The sequence below is a fragment of the Zootoca vivipara genome, chromosome Z, assembly GCF_963506605.1.
Source record: "Zootoca vivipara chromosome Z, rZooViv1.1, whole genome shotgun sequence".
In the NCBI taxonomy this organism is placed as follows: domain Eukaryota; kingdom Metazoa; phylum Chordata; class Lepidosauria; order Squamata; family Lacertidae; genus Zootoca; species Zootoca vivipara.
Window position 1 is genome coordinate 12,290,081 of NC_083294.1, and position 16,508 is coordinate 12,306,588.

At 48.0% G+C, this 16,508-nt stretch overlaps 1 protein-coding gene across 2 annotated transcripts in view; it reads left to right on the forward strand.

Annotated features, from left to right (window-relative positions):
• Positions 1-16,508, forward strand: part of LAMC3 (laminin subunit gamma 3) — a 98,580-nt gene that overhangs the window by 21,644 nt on the left and 60,428 nt on the right. For both annotated transcript variants that reach the window (XR_009557032.1, XM_060270544.1), the window contains exons 3-11: positions 5,637-5,767; positions 6,733-6,899; positions 7,220-7,408; positions 8,685-8,802; positions 9,812-9,910; positions 10,516-10,652; positions 13,134-13,247; positions 14,844-15,045; positions 15,635-15,747. Coding sequence is in view for 1 of the 2 variants with exons in the window: in XM_060270544.1 (XP_060126527.1) it covers positions 5,637-5,767; positions 6,733-6,899; positions 7,220-7,408; positions 8,685-8,802; positions 9,812-9,910; positions 10,516-10,652; positions 13,134-13,247; positions 14,844-15,045; positions 15,635-15,747 (1,270 nt within the window). In the remaining variant the exon portion in view is untranslated. The remainder of the gene's footprint in view (positions 1-5,636; positions 5,768-6,732; positions 6,900-7,219; positions 7,409-8,684; positions 8,803-9,811; positions 9,911-10,515; positions 10,653-13,133; positions 13,248-14,843; positions 15,046-15,634; positions 15,748-16,508) is intronic.

Sequence of the window (16,508 nt, forward strand, 5' to 3'; positions counted from 1 at the left end):
GTGTAGCACCTTAACAGCATCATCTTTTAAAATTTTAAATAGTTCAGCTGGAATATCATCACTTCCACTGGCCTTGTTATTAGCAGTGCTTTCTAAGGCCCATTTGACTTCACTCTCCAAGATGTCTGGCTCAAGGTCAGCAACCACACTACCTGGGGTGTAGGAGACCTCCATATCTTTCTGGTATAATTCCTCTGTGTATTCTTGCCACCTCTTCTTGATGTCTTCTGCTTCTGTTAGGTCCTTACCACTTTTGTCCTTGATTATGGTAATCTTTGTACGAAATGTTCCTTTCATATCTCCAATTTTCTTGAACAGATCTCTGGTTTTCCCCATTCTATTGTTTTCCTCTATTTCTTTGCATTGCTCATTTAAGAAGACCCTCTTGTCTCTCCTTGCTGCTTTTTGGAAATCTGCATTCAGTTTCCTGTATCTTTCCCTATCTCCCTTGCATTTTGCTTGCCTCCTCTCCTCCGCTATTTGTAAGGCCTCGTTGGACAGCCATTTTGCTTTCTTGCATTTCCTTTTCCTTGGGATGGTTTCCGTTGCTGCCTCCTGTATAATGTTATGAGCCTCCATCCATAGTTCTTCAGGCACTCTGTCCACCAAATCTAAATCCTTAAACCTGTTCCTCACTTCCACTGTGTATTCATAAGGGATTTGATTCAGATTGTATCTTACTGGCCCAGTGGTTTTTCCTACTTTCTTCAGTTTAAGCTGGAATTTTGCTATAAGAAGCTGATGATCTGAGTTACAGTCAGCTCCAGGTCTTGTTTTTGCTGACTGTATAGAGCTTCTCCATCTTTGGCTGCAGAGAATATAATCAATCTGATTTCGATGCTGCCCATTTGGTGATATCCATGTGTAGAGTCGTCTCTTGTGTTGTTGGAAGAGAGTGTTTGTGATGACCAGCTTGTTCTCTTGACAGAACTCTATTAGCCTTTGCCCTGCTTCATTTTGAACTCCAAGGCCAAACTTGCCAGTTATTCCTTTTATCTCTTGATTCCCTACTTTAGCATTCCAATCCCCTGTAATGAGAAGAACATCCTTCTTTGGTGTCATTTCTAGAAGGTGTTGTAGGTCTTCATAGAATTGGTCAATTTCACTTTCTTCAGCACCGGTAGTTGGTGCATAAACTTGGATTACTGTGATGTTAAAAGGTCTGCCTTGGATTCGTATCGAGATCATTCTGTCATTTTTGAGATTGCATCCCATTACAGCTTTTGCCACTCTTTTGTTGACTATGAGGGCCACTCCATTTCTTCTACAGGATTCTTGCCCACAGTAGTAGATATGATAGTCACCCGAACTGAATTCGCCCATTCCCTTCCATTTTAGTTCACTGATGCCCAGGATGTCGATATTTATTCTTGTCATCTCATTTTTGACCACATCCAGCTTACCTCCATCCATGGTTCTTACATTCCAGGTTCCTATGCAATATTTTTCTTTACAGCATCGGACTTTCCTTTCGCTTCCAGGCATATCCGCAACTGAGCGTCCTTTCGGCTTTGGCCCAGCCGCTTCATCAGCTCTGAATCTACTTGTACTTGTCCTCCGCTCTTCCTCAGTAGCATGTTGGACGCCTTCCGACCTGAGGGGCTCATCTTCCAGCGTCATAACTTTTATATGCCTGTTGTCTTTGTCCATGGAGTTTTCTTGGCAGGGATACTGGAGTGGCTTGCCAGTTCCTTCTCCAGGTGGATCACGTTTAGTCAAAACTCTCCACTATGACCTGTCCATCTTGGGTGGCCCTGCATGGCATAGCTCATAGCTTCTCCGAGTTATTCAAGCCCCTTCGCCACGACAAGGCATTGATCCATGAAGGGGTCAGTCAATAGCCCTGGTTAACTCCACATTCCAGCGGGCCACCAGGGTATCTGCTGAAAGGCCATCAACATGGGATAAAACATCTCCTACCACTCTCTGGAAACCATTTGGATCCATTAAGTGGCAGGGGCAGACCATCCAAATAGGTCCCACCTCCCTGCAGAGGGGAAGGGTCGCGGAGAAGTCCAGTTGCACCAGGTAGTGATCTGACCATGGCACTTCGTTAGTTTCGCTTTTACTTAGTGTCAGATCACCAACATCCATAGAGGTAAACACCAGGTCCAAGGCATGTCCACGGCTATGGGTTGGGCCAGACTTATTCAGGGACAGCCCCATGGAGGCCATGCTTTCCACGAAGTCCCGAGCGGCTCCTTGTAAGGTCGTGTCGGCATGGATGTTAAAATCCCCTAAGACAACCAGGCTAGGTGTCTCCAGGAGCACATCCGACACGACCTGAAGCAGCTTGGGCAGGGAATCCTTGGTGCAGCGGGGAGGTCGGTACACCAAAAGGAATCCTGTACTGCCCCTATTGCCCAACTTCCAGAACATGCACTCAGTAAACCTGGTCTCACCAATAGGACGCCTGGTGCAAACTAATGACTTCCTAAAAATCACTGCAACCCCCCCTCCCCACCCAGATGGCCTGGGTTGCTGTGCATAAGAGAAACCTTGTGGACAAGCAGCGGCAAGGACAGGCCCATCTGCTTCATCCAACCAGGTCTCTGTCACACATGCCAGGTCAAATCCTCCATCCACAATCAGGTCGTGGATGGCAGTGGTCTTGTGGATCATTGACCTGGCATTGCACAGCAGCACCTTCAGGTCATGTGGGTATCCCTTGCTGATTCCAGTATCCATCCGGTCAGGACCAGACCCGGAGGCAGGGATAGTCCTCAAACAACGACTGCGCCTGCCTCCTCGGTAATGACATGGTCTGGTCTTAGCATAACTCCTCCTCCTACCCATGATCACTGAGATCTGTTGTCCCAGTGCACCCCCTCCTGTGGATCCTGCCCCAGCCATTTTGTTGGCTGGGACCCACTCCCAGGCAGCCCGGACCCCTCCCCTTAAAAACAGAATAAAACCTATATAAAACAAAAAATACAATAAAACAATACAAACAAAGACAGAAAATTACAAACTAAAATTAGACAAACCCAAATTAAACAGATTCCCAACCCCAAACAAACATCCAATTTAAAAAGGTAAAAGGAAATAAAAAAAACCTTTTAAAACATTTTTAAAAGAACTATGCGCTGTGCAGCAGCAGCAGCAGCAGCAGCAGCAGTAGTGGAATCCGTCCTTAAGAGGCCTGTGGGGCCCCACCCTGGGCCAGGTGGTGAGTGGCAGGAACGGGGAAGTCCTGAGCAGCACAAGGACAGTGGCCTGGTAGTATAATCAGGAAAGCACTGCAGAACAAACTAGTGTAGAATAAATCCGCCCGAAAGACACTATGATTTTGTGAAGAACATGTTGCAGAATTTGCCTGCAATAAAAGACCAGCCTGGAGGGGCCTTGCATCTGGAAGGCCATAGGTTCCCCAATCTTGGAACTGTGTTTCATTTTAACCTCACCCACCCATGCAGGCAGGATGAGGCCAAACAGGAAGGTGCCAGCCTACCAGTGCAGCTCCCCACAAGCCTCCCTTAGACCCTTACCTTGGTCAAGCAGCAGTGTCTGCAATGTGATGGTGGTTTCCAGCAATATTTTGCGGCACGCAGGAGATACTGCGAGATTTCGGTGAGATCTTGAGAGACCTTGCCAGAACCTGCCACTGCTGTCTCTATAGGTTCTGCTGCCTGAAAGTGGCTGCCTCAGTCTGCCCCATAGGTGGACTGGCCCTGCACCTAGGAGGTCCATTGGTTTCAGTTGGCTACAGCAGTTGTTTTCAACCAGTGTGCCATGGCAACCTGGGTGCCTTGAAGAATGCTCGGTTGCCGCGAGCAACACTGGCTTCTGCCCCCCCCCCACATTCCCTCTCGCATCTCTGTCTCCCCAAGACTTCCACAGCTGTTTCAGCATCCCCAGCTACACGCTCCCCTGGCAAATAGTACCTCTGAGGCTGGCCAGGGGGTACTGGTTGGAGTAAGCAAGCAAGTGGGCGACGGAGCCCAGCCAAGCTAACCCACCAGCCCTTGCTCTTGGGAATGGAGAGACTAGTGGGAGGGCAGGCAGGCAGGCACCATGCTGGCCTTGCTGTGTTCAAGGCCTGCCTGGGAGCTGAGTGCCCAGTGCTGAAGGGGAGCCTTTCTGCCATGCAGGCCTGGCAGTGCCTGCTGTTGCCGTTGCTGTCTCCCAAGGTGTAAAATAGTGGGTAAGAAGGATGAAGACACAGCTCTCAAAACAACCAGCTCTTTATTCTAGCTCTTAATCCAGACAGAACAGTAGCTTAGCCAAGTGGCTTATATAGTACTCAGTAACTTGCAACAGTAACAAACTTCCCCTAGCTACCCAATCCGTGAACAGCACTCTCAATCCTTCATTTGCATGTTGTGGACCTGAGTGAGAACTGCAGCCACAGTGGGCAGGGTAAGAACTGCAGCCACGTTGGCCAGAAAGAGTACTGCAGTTAACTTAATACATCATAACACCCATTGTGGACCTGAGTGAGAACTGCAGCCACAGTGGGCAGGGTAAGAACTGCAGCCACGTTGGCCAGAAGGAGTACTGCAGTTAACTTAATACATAACACAAGGTGCTGGCCTCACATTCACCTTCGGCCAGTCTCTGTTGGGCCACTATGGGTGGGGGCATCCTTTTCAATGTGAGGAGGCACCTCTTTTGGGTACAGGAGGGGCAGCTCAGAGACCAGGGGCAGCGGCTGGCCAGAGGACTCCCAAGGAGAGGGGAGAGGACGCTTAGGGAACACTCCACAAGGGAAAGTGTTCGAAAAGGCGTGAGGGGTTGCTGGCTTTGCAGGCAACGGGTGATATAACGGCTCGTGAGCCCCACGGGGGTGTCGCAGAAAGAATGTCATTGGTCAAGGGTGCTGTGGACTCAAAAAGGTTGATAACCTCTGGGGTACAGTCCATTGGGACTGGCAGGGTGGGAGGCAGGGAGACCAACCGTAGGTGGAGCCAGAGAGCCAATGGCAAGCATAGCCAACCCATTCTACAGTAGTTTTGTCCCTGTCCTCCTCCCTGGTGAGTGCTGACTCAGCAGAATAGAACTGAAATAAATATTTTTTTTAAAAAAAAATGTCCAGTAGTTGGTCTCTAAGGTGCTACTGGACAATTTTTTTAATTTTTAAAATTTATTTCAACTGCGTCAGACCAACATGGCACCTACCTGAATCCAGAATGGAACTGACAGCCACTGACACCTTCTAAATGGTATGTTCAAGAACATAGCCCATGTAGGAACGTGGCCTTTGAACTCTAAAAAGCCTCTGCCCCTCTGCTCTTCATCAATCAGATGTCCTGTACCCCTACTATTTGCTTACTTTCTTACTATAATTAATTAATTTCTTCATCCAAGGATCACAATATAAAAACACAAAAATATATAAAATAGTAACAAACAAAAACAATACATCCCGTCCGCTGTTCTTGTCTCCACCCTTCAAAGTCTCAGGCTCCTCCCCTTCTCTTAGAATCTGAGCCTTTGCAAACATTCACTTCGGTCAGCGCTTTTCCCCTAAGGGGTACTCAGCGGTACGCAGTACCGGCACATCTCTTGTTGTTGTTAAAAAGTGTGGCACTTACCATAACAACTTCATAGTGCATACTGACACCTATTGTTTATAGGAAAAAAGCATATATTTCGGTCCTAGTGGATTGTCAATACTGATCTGTGTAACTCTGTAGGAGTGGGTAACCGGGACGGATTTGAAGATTTCTTTGGACCGGCTAAATACCTTTGGGGATGACATCTTCAAGGATCCCAAGGTGCTGCAGTCTTACTACTATGCCATCTCAGACTTCTCCGTAGGGGGCAGGTATGATGGGATGGGTGGGCGGAAAGAAGAAAAGGACAATCATAAAGGGTAGATTTTTATTGGGAAGGGGTGATTGCTCTCACCTGGGAAAAAGGAAAGTATTGCCAACCTTAAATCATGACTTCTTGCTGTCTTACGAATCCCCGCTTCTTAAGGCTCAAGTGTAAAATCCTAACCCAAGGACCGCTACCCTTTTTTGGGCATGAGTGGGTACCACATCTGGAAATCTAAGAAATTGTCCTGGGTCCCACCAAATGGCTATTTCACATTTTCCTGGAGATAACAGGAATTGAACCTGGGATCTTCTGCATGCAAATTATGCTTTACTGCAGCTCAGACAGTGTTTCAAATGAGGCCGGGTAGGGATTGCTGATTAAAGAAGCAAAACATATGTCCTTGGGTGGAGGGAGGGATAAATAGGGGTGGGGGAATCATGGTCCCAAATGTTTCCCCATTCTACCTCCCCCGTTCCTGCTTTTCTTTCTGCCCATTTCCGCTGCAGTGTTAAGAAAACACACTAGACAAAAAGGAGGATGGGAGGGTGAGGGTGGTCTTATGAAAGCACAGCAAGGACCACACTGGTTTTATCTGTCTTGAGTCCTGCTCCCAAGCAGCTGGGATTTGTTTTCTTCTGAACAGGCCACCCTCAGAGACAGTGATCCCCTCTCCAAGCACAGCGAGTCCTGGGATAAGCCCTGGATAACAGAGGTGAAGGGTGCTATGGACTTGATTTGTGTTGTGTCTTTCAAACTTTGCTTAGCATATGTGTTCCCTTGAGGAGAACAATGTATTTTCCTCATTTTCAACAAAGGCACATTCAGGACAGACTAAGGGTTTGGAGCGCTGAGAGTGTTGTTGGGTTTGTTTTTGTTTTTAAATAGCCTACCCTGCTTTGGAGAAGTTCCAAATTGAAGAGGTGGATAATACTGAAGGGGGTCAATTGTCCATGTTTGGGTCTCTCCTAGGTGCAAGTGTAATGGCCATGCTAGTGAATGCATCCCAAATGAAGAGGATCAGTTGGTTTGCCTCTGCCAGCACAACACCACTGGGGTAGACTGCGAGTTGTGCCAGCCGTTTTATCAGGACCGCCCGTGGGCACGGGGCACCGCTGAGGGTGCCAACGAGTGTCTCCGTAAGTGGCATGTTGGAGTCTGGCAACTGTGGTCATTTCCAGCATAAAGAATAGCCTCAGAGCAGAAGGACCATCTATAGTTCCGGGGTGCCTTTCCCCACCCCTGGAAAATGTATTTCAGTGGGTCAACTCTTGAGTATGATTCATCTTGGAGAGCACCCATTATTATTTTTATTATTGCTATTATTTTAAATCTACAGTGCAACCAGGATAGCATTAGCAAAAATAAAAAGAGAAGCCTCTGCCCCCAAGGCAATAAAAGTTAAGACAATAAATTTTGGCAACACAATCTTGAGTGATCTTTTTGTGTGTGTACCCAGCATGCAACTGTAGCGGTCGATCAGATGAGTGTTTTTATGACTGGGAGTTATACCGACGCACTGGGCACGGTGGCCACTGCCAAAATTGCCGGGACAACACGGATGGCCCGCACTGTGAGCGCTGCCGCCAGAATTTCTACCGCTGGGATACCCAGGCAGCATGCCAGCCCTGCAGCTGCAACCCAGCAGGTAGGCAGATTGGGGAGGCAGTATGAAGGGTAGGGGGGCAGGAAGGGGGAAGTGACGTAAAACTCCTAGCTATCGTCTTTGACTGGTAGCATATGAAGAGAGAGAGAGAGTTTTTAAAACAAGATTGTTCACAACAGCATAGCTGCCAAGTCTCCCGCTGAAAAATGCGGGATCAGCAGTCTGGACATGCGTAGAAGTGACTTGCGGTGCCGGAGCTGCCCGATTTCTGGTGCCCAGACATGGGCAGAGCGGCACCGGAAATCACTTGCGTAGAAGCGACTTCCGGTGCCGCTCTGCCCGGTTTCCAGTGCCCAGACATGGGCAGAGTGGCACCCAAAATGGAGCCTCCTAGGCCATGTACCACACCAGGGACCAGGCCACCTGCGGGCACCCCGCCAGCGCCAGCAGCAGAGGCAGCACCACGCGGTGCAACAGCACCATGGCAAACCCGACATACATGCACGCTGGGTGAATGGAGCGCCCAGCCCGCCTACACCGAAAGGCGGCAGCACCGGCGCAAGCGGCAACCTACGGGTTCCCGCCCCTTCCTTCCTTCCCGGCCAGGAGAAAGGCAGAGAGGCGGGGACTCTGTGACCAGGCCTCCTTCCTTGCGCTCAAGCAAAGCCGCCCTCTTTCCTTCCCTGATAAATGGAGCCTGGGACTGGCGCACGCGCTCGTTTGGGAACCGCCCCCTGCCCTTTTCTTCCCCAGGGGAGAAAGCAAAGGGCTGCACGCAGGCGCGCCCAGGCAACCCCAGCCCTGTCTACTCGGGACTCGTCCATGAATTCAGTCCCTGGCAGGTAGGAAATCCGGGGGATTCCCGGGTTTTTTTTCTATTCGGGATAACAGCGGGAAACGGATTAAAATCCGGGGGTTTCCCGCGAAAAACAGGAGACTTAGCAGCTATGCACAACAGAGACTCCACCCATACATTATTACACACTCCACCCATACATTATTACGCTACTTTCAACAGCCATGGCTTTCCCCGCAAAGCATCCTTTGTTCAGGGAGGTGAGAGTTGTTAGGAACCCCACCATTCCCCTCACAGAGCTAAAATTCTCAGAGTGGTTTAGCAATCCACTGCTCTCCCTAGCTTCAGGAGGTGCCAGCTTCATCCCTGGCATCTCCAGGTGGGGCTGGGAATGCCCTTGCCTGAAACCCTGGAAACTACTGCCAGTCAATGTAGATAATCCTGAGCTAGATGGAGCCAATGTTCTGACTCAGTATAAATCGGATTCCTTGGTTCCTTTGCTGATACTTTATATCTTCCCAGGTTCCTTGAATCCCCAGTGTGACAGCTCAGGGGACTGTGAATGCAAAGCAACGGTGACGGGATGGAAATGTGAGCGTTGCCGAGATGGATTCCACTCCCTCAGTGAAGGCGGGTGCAGGTGAGAGGAGGAGGAATAGTATCCCTCTGGAACTTTGCCAGGGGCAGGACTAGCTAGCTCTACTGTTAGGCAAAGTGGGGTGGCCACTTCAGGTGGTAGAAGCTGGGATTCCTCTTGGGCCCCAAGCCATTGTCACTCTTCAGCATACTCCAGTCCTCTCCATGTGTTCCCATCCTCCTGAGCTGATGCTAGGAATGGTGAAGAAGTTCAATTTTGTTTGCATTTCAGTGGGAAGGTGCACTTCTCAAATCAATGCACAAACCGAAACATGGCTACCTTTCAAAATTAACACTTCTCAGAGTGTTTCGATTTGATCCTCCAACCAAAGTGCATGTATGCACATTAAAAAAAACGCATTTACTGGGGCAAAATTACATACAAAGTGCACTACATTAGAGGAAATTGCTTGCAAAAAATGCATATGTTAATCTACACTGGATACAAAAGTGTGTTTATTAGGAGAAATTCACACAAGATGCTGGCAAAATTTCCTGACTGTTTTTACATATATGTACTAGGGGCTGTGCCCTTGTTCACTCCTGTTGCCAGCCCTCCTGCCATTCCACCCACATTGACCCCCCCTAGAACTGCCCCTTCCCTCTCTGATGAATTATGAATCCTCTGATGGGGGTTGTGTAATGGCAGCCTTACATTTTTATGTATATAGGAATATATAAAACCTATAACTGCTGCAGAACTGTGGATAACTGAATTTAAGATTGGGGTGGTGGTGGAAAAATTAACACATTTGTCCATCCCTAGCGGGCAGCAATGCTTGCTTGTTGCAGGGTTGGCTGCCTCGCCTAGTTCCCTCCTTTCAACACTTCTCAGACGCTGTCTGGGAAAGTCCCCTTACTGAGAGAGCAGGCAAAGAGGCAGCCAGGCCAGGCCACGCACCCAAGCAGCCATTCTGCATGTGGATAACATCGCACATGCTGGAACTGGCGCTTCTGTACTGCAGCCTTCGTTTGAGCGACACGACTTATGTGTCATTGGCCTCCTTTTTCAGACCTTGCGCTTGTGATGCAGCTGGCAGTGTAGGAACATGCGACACTAACACAGGACACTGCAGGTGCAAAGAGAAGGTAGAAGGGTATCTGTGCAACAGGTGAGTAAACCTGATCTCCCGCCTCTCTTCCTTTCCCTCTGCTGTTCCTACCCCAGTGCAAACATAAGACTGTAACCTCCTCAGAGCAGGGATCTATCTTTTTTTATTGATGAGAATAAAAGCACCTCCAGATATTGCTGTACAGCTCCCATCAGCCCCAGCAATCATGGCCAATGGCTAGGAATGAGAGGAGTTGTAGTTCTGTAACACCTGGTGGGCCAAAATTTCCCTGCACCTGATTTAAAAAACAAAACAAAACAAACAGGCACTATGTCATGAGCCTGAATCTGGGGAGCAGCCAAGACTCTCAAAGAACACAAGAAGAGTCTGTCTGGATCAGGCCAGTACCCATCTGGCTAGTATCCTGTTCTCACGGTGGCTAACCAGATATCCCAGTGGGAAGCCCTCAGGTACAACCTGAGCGTTCTCCTCACCTGTGATTCCCAACAACTGAGGTTCAAAGGCATACTGCCTCCAACAGTGGAGGGAGAATTTAGTCACTGTGGCTGGTAGCCTTATCTTCCAATAGATAAAGATACAGTGCATTGTCAATAAAAATTGGTCTGTTCCATGAAGCTGACTGACATATGCTCTTTCTTGTCCAGGTGCCAACCTGGTAGCTTCAATCTACAGCTCCACAGCCCTACTGGCTGCACCAGCTGCTTCTGCTATGGCCATTCAACAGTGTGCACAGTGGCCCAGGGGTATGAGGTTCACAATATCATCTCTGACTTCAGCCAAGGTAGTTGGGGGACTTTTCTATATGGGTATATCTGCACACTACAAAGTTATATTGGGCTTATAGCACTTTTAACAGCTGCAGTTTCCTCGATATCGTTCTGGGAGTTGTAGTTTAGTGAAAGTGGTAGGATTTCTGTTGAAATTCCCAAGGCTCCATTCAACACAACTATATCCCAGGGCTCCCAGGAGAGACAGAAAAACAGTTAAAGCAGTAGAAGTCCATATGGTAAAGTGCACAAGTAAGGGCATCACAAGTTTATGAAAATAGCAATAAATAAATACCTGTAGAAGAAAACTAAAGGATTAAAAAATCGTACAGGCAGTTTGTGTAGGGGTTGCATTCCAAGTCAATGCACCCGGCAGTAGTCATGCTTAAGTCCCTTCTGACCCCTCCCAGTTCTCAGGGCAAAAGTGGTGTGCACATTGGCACTTGTGCATGCCTTGGTTGTGCTCAAAATGGTCGTTAGCAGTACCTTTTGGAGCCGATGGTGGTAATTTAAAAGTTTCACTGTACTGAGGTCTATTAGCGGAGGCCAAATCTGAAGGAGTTGCCTTAGATGATCTTTAACATCTCTCGGATTATTCCACCTTGGGGACCTGGGGTCACTACGGCCTATAGTTAGACATATTTTGTTTGGTTGTAAAACCAGAGATTGAGAGTCCAATTGAGTTTTTAAGAGGTGACCACCAGTACCACTTTCATGTCTAATAGGGGAGGTACACCTCTGTCCCTTTAAATCCCTCGGTGGTAGAGTGTGGTTGAGCTGCAGCTCTAGCAAATGGGCCTCAAGCTTTTGGTGGAGCTTATCCACCTGCATGGAGATCCCAATTATGCTCTTAAAGATGCAGCACAGGGTCCTGGTTATTAATTGGAAATGATCGAGTCACATGCCATCGCCCAGGGCCAACTCGGACTCCCCCTTCGAGGTAACTCTCACTTCTTTTTCATTATCATTAGCATTATTTGTCGCCTTCGAGTTCACCCTCTCCACTTCTATGTCGGCTGCGAGGTCAATTAAAGGATTAAAACGATTGTAAGTTTCCACCGTGTAGCTAACTTCCTCGTTATTTCTGCCACAGTTAAGAAAGAAAGAGTCAATCTTGGACTGTTTGGGCCTCGGGGGAGGCATTGCCTCATCCAGGTCCCTTGGCCGCTTGCCATGGCCCATAGTGGAGATTAGAAGAAAAGTCCACAATAATTGGAAGTATCTTAATGCACCTTAGAGAGTATTGTAAGAAGCAGGGGAGTGGTGAGCAAAGATAAAAAGTAAGGTAAAGTTCGTTGCTTACTTACAATTCTAAGTCATTTGTCTCATGCCTTTTCTAGAAAAACTAGTTAAAAAGCTTAATTGAAACAGGAGGCTCTGACTAGGCTGCTGCCTCCGTCGCCATCTTGCTCTCCGCCTATTCTATCAATCGGAAATCGCTCCTGTGGCTGTGCAGACGCTGGAAATTGCGCCTGCACAGAAGCGATTTTTGCCGTCTGGGCATGCACAGACACGATTTCTGATGTCTGCGCAGGCGCAATTTCCGGTGCCACTTGGCGAGACCCCACGCTGTGCTAAGACTTGCCGAGCAGGTGGCTCAGTGACCAGGTGGCTCATGGGCCGGATAAACGGCCTCCGTGGGCCAGATCCAGCCCATGGGACGGAGGTTGCCGACCTCTGATCTAGGGTAAAGAGGTGTGTCTTATCATTTATCACAAATTGCATAAGCTGCCAAATGCATCTCCATGGGAAGAGAATTCCACAGCTCAGGGGCTGCTACAGAGAAATTGACAATTAAGTGGTGTATACATCAATCAAATAATTAATTGATTAACAATTTTTAAAACACCCAAACAGGGATGGCATGAAATTCCCATTGTATTGAAATCTGTCCTGATTATTTTTAAAATGGAAGGTGAAGTGACACATTTCGTTGTAATGCCTTTCCCACCCCCCAATTCTTCCAGAGCTCCAGTTCATGTTTCAACATGGATAGCTCATGAGACTCTCAGTCGCAGGGTTGTGGGTTTGAGCCCCACTTTGGGTGAAAGATGCATTGCAGGAGGTTGGACTAGATGACCCTTGTTGTCCCTTCTGACTCTACAATTCTATGTAGTTATAAATGAAATTTCATCAGGCCTCCATGAGCAAGGATGGTGAAAGAAGGGAAGGATATTAGCTGAGTGCATGCTTTACACACAGAAGGTCCAAGGTTCAGCTCCCAGTGGCATCTCCATGTAGGGCTGGGAATGAAATCCTGGAGAGCTGCTTCCCGTCAGTGCAGGCAATACTGAGCTAGATAAAGTAAAGGGTCTCGCTCTGTATAAGGCAGCTTCCTATGTTCCTGTTGGATGGAAGGGCTGTAGCTCATCTGTCTTGCATGTAGAGGATCCTGGGTTCAGCCTTGTAGGCAAAAGCGAGCTAAATTGCAAGGTCAGCCAGACTTGCTTTGTCACTCTTCCTCTCTCTTTACTTGTGTATTTTTCTTTTGCCAGGACTTGATGGCTGGAAAGCAGTAAATCCAAGTGGGCAGGAGGTCCCCCTCCGCTGGGCTAGAGGAGAGATCTCCCTGGAACAAGAGGAGGCGGCGGCTGCTTTTATAGCACCAGGTATAGTATCTACAAATCAGGAAGTGATGAAAATTCCTTCTCCCAAGGCTGCTAGCTCCTTCCATTGCAGTTTATCATAATGACCCTAGGTCCAAACAACCCTCTGGAAGGGAATTGCCCTTGGGGCCAGTCCCAGAAGCACCTAACAAGCTGGTCACTGATGCTCACTGTGTTCTGCAAGAGTAGCTTTTGGTGCCAGTATCCTTCCAGCTTGAGGTCATCACTTTGGCTATGTTAGGGATCAGGCGTCAGATTCCTCATCAATGGGTGATGTAGGCAAGGGTGTGGAACCCAAAGTGTTCAATCCACGCTTTAATGGACCCAGGTGGCACTGTGGGTTAAACCACAGAGTCTAGGGCTTGCTGATCAGAAGGTCGGCGGTTCGAATCCCTGCAACGGGGTGAGCTCCCGTTGCTCGGTCCCAGCTCCTGCCCACCTAGCAGTTCGAAAGCACACCAAAGTGCAAGTAGATAAATAGGGACCGCTCCGGCGGGAAGGTAAACGGCGTTTCTGTGCGCTGCTCTGGTTTGCCAGAAGCAGCTTTGTCATGCTGGCCATATGACCTGGAAGCTGTCTGCGGACAAACGCCAGCTCCCTCGGCCTATAGAGCGAGATGAGCACTGCAACCCAAGAGTCGGTCACGACTGGACCTGATGGTCAGGGGCCCCTTTACCTTTATCTAATTTACACTTCACAGAACAATACCATCAAGGCTATCCTTTGAAATTCACACTTTGCCAAATTTTCTGATGCAGGTTCTGCAGCTAAAAGACATATGTGTTACGGGGGAAAGTGTACCTAAGAATGCATATTTTTCTGAAAAACAACATCAAAAAATGCATTCCCTTATGGAAAATTGCTTGCAAATCATGTATTTATTGGGCAAAAATGTGTACAGGGTTGACAGATGCTGACAATTTTTTTTGCAATGTTTTTAAATAATAATAATAAATCACACACAGCTGGTGGGAAAGTGGCAAACTGAACTTAAAATTGGAAAACTGATAGAAACTGAAATAGAGGGATTTGTTCATCCAGCCCCAGTATGGTGTATTTGTTAGAGCATCAGCCTAGGATCTCTGAGTTGAGATTTCAAATCCCCTCGTGGCCATTAAACTGTCAGGGAGATACCGTAGTTGCCAGATGCTATCTCTCAGCCTAACCTACCTCACAGGGTTATTGTGGAGGATGAAATGGGAAGAGAGAAGAACCATGTACACCACCTTGAGCTGCTTAGAGGAAAAGATGGGATATAAATGCAATGCGATAAAGAAGAAGAGGAGGAGGAGGAGGAGGGGGAGTTTGGATTTGATATCCCGCTTTTATCACTACCCGAAGGAGTCTCAAAGCGGCTAACATTCTCCTTTCCCTTCCTCTCCCACAACAAACACTCTGTGAGGTGAGTGGGGCTGAGAGACTTCAAAGAAGTGTGACTAGCCCAAGGTCACCCACCAGCTGCATGTGGAGGAGCAGAGACGCAAACCTGGTTCACCAGATTACGAGTCTACCGCTCTTAACCACTACACCACACTGGCTCTCTATCTATCTAACTATCTAACTTTTGCCTTTCCTCTGAATTTCCCTCTCAACCCTTAGAGAGGTTCCTGGGTGACCAGCGCCTTAGTTACGGGCAGACCCTCTCCGTGCTCTTCCGCATAGCAAGCGCCACATCTGAATTCCATCCTTTTCCCATTGGGCTGGTTTTGGAGGGAGACGGCATCTCGGTGTCAGCCAGTTACGCTGATACAGAAGACAGCAGAAATGGCACATACTGTGAAGAGCACATGATAGCGTTCAGGTATCTTTTTCTCTACCATTCTTCCTCACTTGTTCCTATCACAAGCCAAAGTGTTTTGATCTAACAGCCTTTTAAAAACTCACAAAGATGCAAACAGTAAACAATGGCATTGTGGTGATGAAATGAAAAGTAAAGAGAGCCTCTCAAAAGAACGAAGGTCACTAAAGTCACCCAATTTAAAAAGCTTTACTTTATTCATGTGTGATATTTGTTGTGACATGTAACTGGGGTAGCCAAGCTAGTTTCATCCAGATTTTTATGAACTGCAGCTCCCAGCCAGCATGGCCCATGGTCAGGAATCACGGGAGTTGTAGTCTGTGAGCCCTTTTGTGTGCTTCCAGTCATGTACAGTGGTACCTTGGGTTACAAACGCTTCAGGTTACAAACTCTGCTAACCCAGAAATAGTACCTCAGGTTAAGAACTTTGCTTCAGGATGAGAACAGAAATCGTGCTCCGGCGGCACGGCAGCAGCAGCAGCAGGCCGCATTAGCTAAATTGGTGCTTCAGGTTAAGAACAGTTTCAGGTTAAGAACGGACCTCCATAACGAATTTAGTTCTTAACCAGAGGTACCACTGTATTACCCAAAGGCTTCATGAGGCTGAGGAAGAAATGCAACCAACTCTGTCAGCTTTCCAGTTCCAGCGCCTGCTCTCCAACCTGACAGGGCTTCGGATCCAGGCCAAAAGCAGTTATGGACCAGGTAAGTCATTTGAAAACCTGCTATGTGTAGTTGGTCCCTGATGTAGGCTGTCCTGTAAAATGTGCAATTCCTCAAGACCTCTGGTTTTAAGTGAGCTTGAATTTGAAAGCATAAGAAGAGCCTGGCTTGTTTCAGACCAGAGACCCATTTAGTAAGTGTCCTTACAATTGCCACCAGGCATCCATTAGATGCCTTTTCTCCCCTCTTGTGATTCCCAGAAACTGGTTTTCAGAGGCATGTAAAGGTAAAGGGACCCCTGACCATTAGGTCCAGTCGTGACCAACTCTGGGGTTGCGTGCTCATCTCGCATTATTGGCCGAGGAAGCCGGCGTATAGCTTCCAGGTCATGTGGCCAGCATGACAATGCCGCTTCTGGCAAACCAGAGCAGCACATGGAAACACCATTTACCTTCCCGCTGTAGCGCTTCCTATTTATCTACTTGCATTTTTTTTGATGTGCTTTCGAACTGCTAGGTTGGCAGGAGCTGGGACCAAGCAACAGGAGCTCACCCCATCACAGGGATTCGAACCGCCGACCTTCTGATCAGCAAGCCCTAGGCTCAGTGGTTTAGCCCACAGCGCCACCTGGGTCTGTTTTCAGAGGCATACTGCCTCCCAAAATGAAGGTAGAACATAGCCATTGTGGCTAGTAGCTACTGATAGCCTTATCCTTCATGTGTTTGCCTAATCCTGTTTTAAAGCCACCCAACATATAGGATGGTGGCTACCACTGCATCTTGGATGCATGGAGAGGGGAAGGA